The sequence below is a fragment of the Apium graveolens genome, chromosome 8, assembly GCF_009905375.1.
Source record: "Apium graveolens cultivar Ventura chromosome 8, ASM990537v1, whole genome shotgun sequence".
NCBI classification, from domain to species: Eukaryota; Viridiplantae; Streptophyta; class Magnoliopsida; order Apiales; family Apiaceae; genus Apium; species Apium graveolens.
In genome coordinates, this window is record NC_133654.1 from 114,325,723 (window position 1) to 114,336,604 (window position 10,882).

Sequence of the window (10,882 nt, forward strand, 5' to 3'; positions counted from 1 at the left end):
TTCAATATGTAGTTCATACTTGTGCTCACAAAGTGCAAAAGGCTGGTGGTTCTCAGGACCAAGATGTGCATCATGTGTTCGCAAGTAATGCTGATGCTGACTGTGTTACTGCAGCAAAATAGAACAAAAAGAACGAGATCAAAGACGCTAATTCTCATGCAACAATTCAAAATTTTGTCAAGTCCTTCTCACTTATGTGATCATTTATATGTTTGAATCCAACAATTATGTAAATTTCAGACACTCGGATCAATCATATGAAGAATCAGCCAACCTAATGAGAATAATTGTAAAATTTATATTTGATTCCATAAAAAGAGACATATATGAATATCTACGATCTCCATTGTTAATGTTAGATTTTATATACACAAGTATGAAAGAACAAAAGTACACGGTTGATCATAAAACGGCCAGTTGTTACATCAAAATAGCTTGCTGCCAAACTCTTCATCATACTCTCCTTTATCAGCTCGGTCTCTTAACCCGGATAGACTCCTTCCCAACTGCAAAGCCACTTTCATTTCCAGAAGTTCTCCGTTTTCTCTCCTCTGGACATCGTTTTCCTCCAAATTTGATGTTATATACTCCTCCATTTCTTTAAAAATGCCTGCATTACTCCGATACAATTCAAACACCATTCCAACTTGTCCACCATGTTCCAATGTGTTTGCAACGCTGGCCATTCCACCAGCTACGATGCCGAGGATTGATCCTAATGCGCCAACAGTAGGACTTGATGAGTTCCCCACAAGAACACTACCGACAGCAGCTAATCCTGTTAGTACAGGACCCGAAACAGCCAAAACTTGGTTCAATTTCAAAGCTTTTTTACCCAGTCGAATGTAATCAGCCTTGTCGTGTTTTCCCAGAACTGCAACTATTTCCTTCATTTCTTTTTCTAGCCTTTCACTCCATCCGTTGTTGTACATTCCATTTCCAAGTCCTCTTGCTTGTTTTCGCCTTTGTTGTGGCCACCACACTGCAGGTTCAACTGCACTTGGGAATTTCTCAAGCATTTTTCCGAGTAATGGAAGTGGGAAAGCTTTGTCAATAGCCAATACTTTCTCCATTGCTTCGGTCACATCACGAGTCGTTGGATTACCAATGGCTATAGTTGTTTTGATTTGGCTGTGGAGGTTCTTACACAATCTTGTCGCATTTCGCTGTTCTTCAGCTAATTGAGATGGCTGGATCTTGTTCATCATTACTAGCATCCCTGTGGCAGCCAAGTATAACAAAGTCGATGACATTTTCAAAGATAACAAAGCTGTTCCCTCTGCTGAACTTGTAGCTGCTATGCCAACCATGGTTGTGGCTGCAAGAGTGATTGTGTTGATGGATGTTAAAAGTAAGCTGTTCCAGTTGTTTCTCTGCTCACAGATGTTTTTATGCATCTCAATTCTGTCGGCTACAGAGTCCATGATCGCGTAAAGCTTAGCGATCACAACACGGTCTGAAGGACTGTCTTCATAAGAACTCAAAGGAGAAGTGTCTCCCGGGTGATTTTGTGTATAGTTATTAGTACCTCTTTTAATGTCAAACTCCTCCAAATTACTCACTCTTCGTTGAAGCTTTGGAAGAGCCAGAGAGCTTAATGCGTGTTTCGGAATATTTATAGAAGCCCTTGTTGTTATACTTCTTCTACAATTGCTTTTATTACAAAAAGAAGAACTCGAAGAGGAACCCAACAAAGTTGTAGCTTGAAGAGTTGCCATGATCAAGAAGATCTTTACTTGAATCCTTTACAACAAAAAAATAAGCTGTTTCTGTAACTTTTCTGACTGTTATATATGAAGCAAAGAATTGATGCAAGTTTTGTATCAAAGTTACAAGAATGTTAGTTTTGATGATTTATGTGGGCTTGGGAGCCTTTTTCTATATAAAGGATAGAATTTGGAAAATGTCAAATATTCAAAGTTGGAAGTTGGAATAGTTCTCAATTATGTAGTTAATGACAAGCTTCTCGGTTGGTGCTGCTACTGTTTTGTCTTGACTTTCAAAACGATAACACAAACGGCTGACGAAGTAAAAAAAAATTAAGCCAACATTTCCCACCCTGTGTCATGTCAGCTCCCACCGATTTGTACTCCCTCCGTCCCTCCCAATTGTTATCGTTTTTTCGACACTGTCTGCACGTATTTTAAGATAAATAGAAAGTATAGTTCTAAAATTTTTTTAAAATTTTTTTTTTTGAATAAATGTAGAATATTTAAACTTTTATTCAGAAAAATAAAATTTTAATTTTTTTTTAAAGAACTATACTTTTATTCATCTTAAAATACGTGCAGGACACTTTCCCAGAAACGATAACAATTGGGAGGGACGAAGAGAGTATTATAAAACTTCCTAATCTTTTTGTAAACTTCTACTACTTTTTTTGACAATGTAAACTTCGACTACTAAGTAAGAACATTATATATTTGAATCGGACGCACGTAAATATTTTTATAATACTAATTGAGAACGAGCGTGATTCACGAATTTTTAAAATTTTTAAATAATACGTTACAATAACTATACAATACACATATATGTTTTTAATATTTTTATTTAGAGTTATTTAAATTTAAAAATATATATTATTATTTAAAATATATATTTTAATTGATATTTTTAGAAAAAATACCCAAAATATAGAAAAATGTTATTTCCAGAGCTATTTCTTTATTTTCAGAGCAACATTAGTGTAAAAAGACAAAATTGCCCTCCTGCATTTACAATCAAAACCTTGAAAATATGAATATAAGGGTAATTTGGTCTTTTTGCAATTTTTTTTGCTCTGAAAACTAAAAAGGAGCTCTGGAAATAACATTTTCCCAAAATATACTATTTCCAGTTTCAACTATCCAAAATACTGATTGGCAATATATTTCGTCCAAAATACCCCGAATACGAATTCAACAATTGCGTATTCAACTTTTAAAAAAAATAAAGAACATGCATTCTGAGACTAAGTATTCCTTTATATAAATGAATGTTAAATATTTACATGATTTAATCATATACAAATAAAAAATGTCAAAACAAAAATCAAATAATGCTATCATATCAAAATAACCAAAATATTAAGCATCATTACAAAATCAACCCAAAAAATTTTAGTGTACAGCCAGAAAATCAAAAATATGATTTTTAAAATTACTACATATCAAGCCTATTGCATCTAGTCTATACGGAAACAGGACATAATGTACACTTATACTTGCCTTGACTCACTATCATGTGCTCTGATAGGCTTCATCCTGTCAAATAATATAGTAAAATCATTGTTTACAAATAAATTTAAAATAATTATATCTAGTTGAGAAAGAGATAAAAAAAAATATAACACTAACCCAAGCAGATCTGTAAAACTTCCTGGTGTAGTTATGAAAGTCTCTCGATGGCGGGAATGGGACAAGTAAGGATAAGAAATGGGCTCTGTTAGTTTTTTGGCACAGTTGAATAGAAGATTCATTTTTATGTGATAGATGTTCAAAAATTTGTAAAAGTAGCACAAAACGTCACTATTTCTGGGGTTCTGCTCAGGTTCCCAGAAGTAGTGACGTTCTGGGGTTTAATATCTTTTTCTATTCTTTCCCTCCCCGTTGTTGCCTATTTGTGCATATTTGTAGAACCTAAAAAATCATGTTTAATCTCATGTTTTGAATCCTTATATTGAATTAAAGAAAAATAATTTTGGTCTATTTTTTTTGGATAGCTTTGTAAACCTATTTTTAGTATGTAATTGTTAAAACTATATATATATATATGATTTTTGGAGGTCGAGAAAGGGTGTCATGAGAAAGGGTTGATCATTTTTTAACGAAGACACATTTTCACATTTTTTTTAAATATAGTTTTAAATTTTATTTTGTTCAGTAGTGATTTAAACCTATTTGTAGTATGTATTTTTTTTAAGTTTAAATTTTTTTTATATGGTTTTAGTTGCTTGGAAAAGGGTATTATGGGGGAAAAATTCAGGGGAAAAATTACCGCATAAGTCACATGCATTTATCTTCAATTAATTTGAACTTTTTGAATATTATTTAGCAAGCGCTTTAAAAAATAATACCATCAACGGAAGTGACCAGAACATTGCATAATAAAGATAACAAGTTTGGAAGTGACAAGAACTAATAAGAATAAGTCTAAACTCAATGTGTAATCAACGAATACTGCTCTAAAACAAGTCTGAAAGTCATACATGAATGCAAGTAGTCAGAAGAAAATGTTGGAAACATGAAAACAATACTAATCAACCATAGAACCTCCCGCTAGTGTTGCATAGCCTCCCCTTTCTTTCACTGCTCTACGGCGCTGCTGCCTCTGCTGTACAGAAAAATCAGGTTCCTCATCGTCGTCATCCTGCTCATCGTCGTCATCCTCCATATCCTCCTCTTGCATGACCGGGGTGTATGCATATGACGCCCCTGCTTGAACCTATGTGAGGAGGTATCATGTCCTAACCAGGGGTCGAACCCCCTAGCCAGGGTTTGGAAAGAGATTCCCGAACCACATATCTCGGGTGGGAAACTGTATGTAGGCCGTGGATAAGCCTGAACCATATGGCCGTAATCGGTCTGACTAGAATGTCCCCAACGGGATCCAGCAGTCCAAGCACTTGGAACTGCATAAGGGGCCCGAGTAGTAGACCTGGAAATTCGGATAACCGGTTCGGTTTCGGATCGGATCTACTTTCGGATTATGTTATATTTGAAGACCATTCGGATCGGATCGGATGTGCTTCGGTTCAGATCTAATTCGGATTAAAATCGGATAAAATTCGGATTAAGATCAGATAAAATTCTTTTCGGATCAAATTCGGTTCGGATATTTTCGGATCATAACTTAATTATTTTTTCAATTATTGAGATTTAAAAATATCTTTTTTATTTAATTTAGTCTTTTAACATAATATAATGTACTTTTACAAAAGAATATGATTAAATAAGTATATTATCATAAACTTAAAATTATTTAAAGTATAAATTTTGCTAATTTTGGGTCATATTCGGTTCAGGTAATATATTATTCAGTTTTAATCGGTTCCAAGTTATAATCGGATCTTGTATTTAAGATCATTTTCGGTTAAATTTTCGGTTCGAGTATTTTTCGGATCGGTTTAAATCAGTTTTCGGCTAACTATTGGATTGTATGATTCGGATCTCGGATCGGATCTCGGTTTCATGATTTTTGGTTCAGTTTTTCGGATCTAGACCCGTTTTTCCAGGTCTACCGAGTAGTATGGCCCATAGTAGATGTACCTAAAATATGGCTCTGGGTCTGACTAGTGTGGCCGAAAGTAGATGTACCAGCATCATGGTTATGAGAGCTCTCCCCCAAGAATACCAACCAGCATCATGGACCTGTGAACTGTGACCCCAAGTAGACAGAACAGAAGCTCCCTCTCCCTGAACAAAATGGTCCCACGTATGCTTAGTATGTCCATGTCCCTGAGAACTATGCTCCCAACCTGAGACAGCGGAGGTGTAAACAGAAGAACCCTCTCCACCTGATGGACGAGGCCAACCTGAGCCCGCACAGCTCGGTCTTATATCCAATGCTGGCTAAACATAAGCGCCGGTAAAGATAAGCAAGACATGCACTGCTCCAGCTATAAGTACTGATATGATCCACGTGGCGCACAAATGGGAGGAGGTTCAAAGGGATGCGGTAACCACTATAATTCGGCACAGTAGAACCAATGAGTGGAAACAAGTATGCACGTATGTGGTATAGTAGCTCATGCTCACGATCCGGACCAGTAGCTGAGTGTAGGAGTGAACAATCACTGAAATCCCAAAAATAATTATAATTCATAAAACTTTAAATATTAGTAAATTTATATAAATCTCATAAATAAAATTAATTATTTCACAAATTTATTTCATAAATTTGTAAACATCTATTTGTATTTATATTTCATAAATCCTAAAAATAATAATATTTCATAAATTTATGTTTTTTCTTTTAAATAACCAGAACTTAAAATAAATTTCAGAAAATGTTCCATTTAAATATCAGAAAATTGTCCATTTAAATTGTTTTTAAAATAAATATATGTTTTTTTTGTAGGAATGTTTTGTTGAGAATTTCGAGAACCTTATCTTCTGGACGCTATCTTCAAAATATGACGAAAAAGTAGATTTATCCTTCTCTTTTTTTCTTATCTTTGTTTCTTATGTTTACTTTTATTTTATTATTGATATATAATATTATTCTGTACTATCCTTTCTGTTAGTAAGATAATAGTTAAAAAATCCCAAAAATAATTATATTTCATAAAACTTTATATATTAGTAAATTTATATAAATCCAATAACTAAAATTAATTATTTCAGAAATTTATTTCATAAATTTGTATTTCTATTTGTATTTATATTTCATAAATCCCAAAATAATAATATTTCATAAATTAATGTTTTTTATTTTAAATTACCAGAACTTAAAATAAATTTCAGAAAATGTTCCATTTAAATTTCAGAAAATTTTCCATTTAAAATGTTTTTAAAATAAATTTATGTTTCTTTTTGTAGGAATTTTTTGTTGAGAATTTCGAGAACCTTATCTTCTGGAGGCTATCTTCAAAATCTGACGAAAAAAGTAGATTTCTCCTACAAAGTAACCTTATCTGAAATCTCATAAGGATAGTATCAGATTTTTCTTTGCGGAAATTATTGATAGAATCAATGATTTACAATAATTTTTAACACTGGCGCCTTCAACACTTGCTTATGTTCTAATTTTCTAAAAGGTTTGTCATCAATGTGTGTGTGTGTATATATATATTCATAACTTCTATTGCTTAATTGTTAATGTTTTCTGTAAAATAGGGAAATGGAAGGGCACGTGAATGTCAAATTTTTTTGGGGTGGAGTGGTAATTCGAGAAGGTACTAATATCAACTACTTTATCGATCCTAACAAAATGATGTTTATTAGGTTTGGTACCACTTTTAATGAATTTAAACGTCTTGTTACAATCTAATGAATATTAGTTCATATAAATGGAATTTGAAATTGAGTTTGAAGTATCCTTACCATGGTCAATCCAACCTAGTTGAAGGTTTTTACCAAATGGATATATTATGTGATGATGATGTTACACGCATGTTTAATGTCCCTGCCATGTTGCTGAACGTTCAAAGAGATATTTCTTTGTTCATCAAAATAGAGGAAATTGCTGTTGATGACCCGTACTCATTCCAACTTAATTTAGGATCTCAACCGACACAAATAACATACAGAAGTAATGTCAACATAGGATGTTCAGATCTACTTTTTCAAGGTGGAGAGTATAGAGGCGAAACTAGTGAAAAAGGTGTAAGGTATGGAGGGGGCAGTAGTCAATATGGTGGAGTGTGTGGAGGGGGGACTAGTCAATATGGTGGAGAGTATGGAGAGTGAGTAGTCAATTTAGTGGAGAGTATGGAGGGGGTACTAGTCAACATGGTGGAGGGTACGGAGGGGAGACTAGTCAATATGGTGGAGAGTATGGAAGGGAGGATAGTTAATATGGTGGAGGGTGTGGAGGGGGAGTATTAAATATGGTGGAGGATATGGAGGGGGGACTAGTCAACATGTTGGAGGGTATAAAGGGGGGACTAGTCAACATTGTGGAGGGGTTGGAGGGGAGAGTAGTCAATATGGTGGAGGGTATAAGGGGGGAGTAGTTATGAAAATGATGAATGTGGTGGAGGTGGTGGAGGTAATGTAGATATAGCATTTTCACAACCAAAGAATATGGTGGGAAGAGGTTCGGGTAAGCGGTTAGCCCTCGTCATAGATGAATCTGTAGACAATTCATCTAGTGAAGAGAATTTTCATCTTCATGATGATGATGAAGAAGATTCTTCAGGAAGCGATGAAACTGAAGGGCATTTAGAGAGGCATAAAGAAATTTTCAGCATATTTCCAATAGTTGAGGAACAACATCATGTTCCAAAGGCTTCATGGTTTCGCACAGAATAATATATTCCCCAAATAATAGATAACCTCAATGATATGTATGCTAATGAAGACCTCGATCAGGGGGATCTGAGTGAAGGAAGGTGTTACCGTGACAAAGCCACCCTCTTATTGGAAGTGAGGTGTGCACATATTTCTACTGATCGTACATATGTCATGACAAAGAGTAACAAATGATAACTCATTGTACAGTATCGGGCGCAGGGCTGTAACTGGAGGATGAGAGCTGCTTTCATGCATGATTCTGGGTACTGGAGGATAAATATGAATAGAGAGGAACATAAATGCATGGTTGATCAGCTGTTGCAAGATCACAAGAAGTTATCTGTAAGGATGATTTCGCGGATTGTGAAACCACTTGTAAGCAATTGAAAGGCATATGTCATAGCCTATTTGTTTATTCGAGGATTTAACTCAACTCAAAAAAGAATGTAACAAGTAAATAGTGGATCTACCGTCAAAGAGATCTCACAAAGTAACATCTGCCAAAGGATTCAGAAATATTGTTCATCTACAGACTTGAGGAATTACTTCACTGGAAGAAGTTCAAGAAATTGATCAAGCCTCAGTGATATAAATCAAGATTGTGGATTTAATCAAGTGATAGAGATCTTGTCAGGGTATCGGATAATTACAGGGATTTAATCTGAAGAAAATCAAGTTATCAAAGTCAAGACATGAAGAAATATCATGAAAGTTAGTCACTCATGAACCAGACAGTACATCGAGTGTCAATATTGAAGTGGTGGAATTGATCCATAACTGACAGTGATTTTCAGGAGATTTTCAGAAGAATGGTTGCTGTTGAAGAGTAGTATTAATTCTCTATTAATTAATTAAGTCATATAGTTTAATTAAGAAAATAAATTATATCTGCAAAGATTAATTTATTGATTAATTGAATTAATTGATTAATTAATTCTGAATTAATATTATGAATTTTCAGATTTGATTTTGAATTTATATTCAATATTAATTCAGTATGACAATCAATTGAACTGGTATGACAATCATTGTCATACCGAAAGTCATACTAGTTCAACAAATTGTCATACCGAAAGTTCTACCAGCTTTGGGATTGTCTTGCTAGTTCAACAGATTGTCATACCGAAAGTTCTACCAGCTATGGGATTGTCTTGCTAGTTCAACAGATTGTCATGCCGATTGTCTTGCTAGTTCAAGTGATTGTCTCACCGATTATCATGCTAGTTCAAAAGATTGTCTCACCGAAAGTCATGCCAATTCTCAGATAGTCATGCTAGTTCAAGTGGATTCTGTTGATTGAATTATAAAAGACAGAAGCAGCAGATCATTCATTTAACAAGTGAATACATTCTCAAACAACTCAAGAACAAAAGCACAACAGCCGAAACAAACATTTCATCTCTTCCCTGCTGTAACACAAGATCATATATTTCTAGCAATTAAAGTTAAATCTAAACCACTAGAAATCATTCTCTTGTTCTTGTGTAACTATCTAGCGGATCAAAATCCCTAGAACTTAATCTCAAATTGGTTTTAGCATTTGACTCTTTTTATTGCAAAAATAGAAAAAGTTCATGTCGAATTTATTCTAGATTTGTGATAATTAATTTGAGATTAACCCCTTGTAATCGATACCGTTGTTGTAACACCTTTTAAGTTTAATAATATTTTTATTTAACTTGAATTTTGTTTCAATTTTTTTATTCCGCACTAAATTTGATTAAACGGTATAGTTTGTATTCAACCCCCCTTCTACAAACATATTGGTACCTAACACAATTACACATACATTACTATTTCAACTTCACTACATATTTGGTTCAGAAATATTTTGACATTTATTGTGATATGTGAAACAGGCAATAGATACACCAGAAATCCCCATTAAAACCATTATCCCGCTTATCAACAATGAGCATACCCATATAGTGGGGTACAACAAAGAGTGGAGAGGCAAGCAAATAGCCGTTGAGGAAGTCTATGGTAGTTGGGCCACAACATACCAAGCTGTGCCCATATTTTTGGCAGCCATCATCAAGACAAATCCTGGAAGGAACGGGGCACGTCCGTATACAAGTAAATCTTTTGGTGTTTGAAGGAAATGATGGATGGGTGGCAACATGCACGTCCTGTGATTTTAATAGATGAAACTTTCTTGAAGGGAAGATATAGGGGCAAGTGCTTATTGATATGGGTGTAGATTCCAAGAACGACCTTTTTCCTTTTTGCTATGGCTTGGTTGATGAAGATACGTACGAGAACTGGTCTTGGTTTTTGCAACGTATTCGGAGACATGTTTGTCGCCAAAAGGCCGGTGTGTGCATCATGTCCGATCGTGCAGCCAGTATTATCTCTGTACTACGAGACCCTCAAAATGGATTTGCTGAGCCATTAGAAATCCATAGATTCTGTCTAGTCCATGTCAGAAGAAACTTTTTCCAGCATCACCCTGGTGGTGAACTAAAAAAATTGATGTGGAAAGATGGAACAGCCATGCAAGTCTCTAAATATGACGCATACATGGCAAGGATAGGTGAAATTTCCCCCGCCGCCCTGGACTGTCTTGCTAGAATACCCGTGGAGAGGTGCTCCCACGACAATGGTGTTCGCTATGGTCAAACAACCACAAACATACTTGAGGGTTTCAACGACAACATAAGAAGGGCTCGTTTTCTTCCAGTAACAGCGAAGATGGAGTACCTCTTCTACAAGGCGGTCACAATTATTGACACACATCAAAATATAGTGGAAGATGGTTTGCAACAGGGTCAATAGTTATGTGCGCGTTCAGCTGCTATGTTAGCAAAAATCAAAGGAAGGCAACAAGACATATTGTTATTACTTTCCATCGTGCACACAGGATCTTGAAAATAGTTACACATCAGTGCACAACTACTAAGGGAATGGTAAAGGGGGGTAAAACCCAGGTTGTCAACATGAATGAT

The 10,882-nt window shown here is 35.0% G+C and overlaps 1 protein-coding gene across 1 annotated transcript; it reads right to left on the minus strand.

Moving 5' to 3' along the window:
- Positions 1-342: 342 nt before the first annotated feature.
- LOC141676581 (putative F-box protein At4g22030) lies at positions 343-1,837 on the minus strand. The gene has a single exon (XM_074482251.1). The coding sequence runs from the start codon at positions 1,716-1,718 to the stop codon at positions 426-428; it is 1,293 nt and encodes a 430-aa protein (XP_074338352.1). The 5' UTR covers positions 1,719-1,837; the 3' UTR covers positions 343-425.
- Between the last annotated feature and the right edge of the window lie 9,045 nt (positions 1,838-10,882).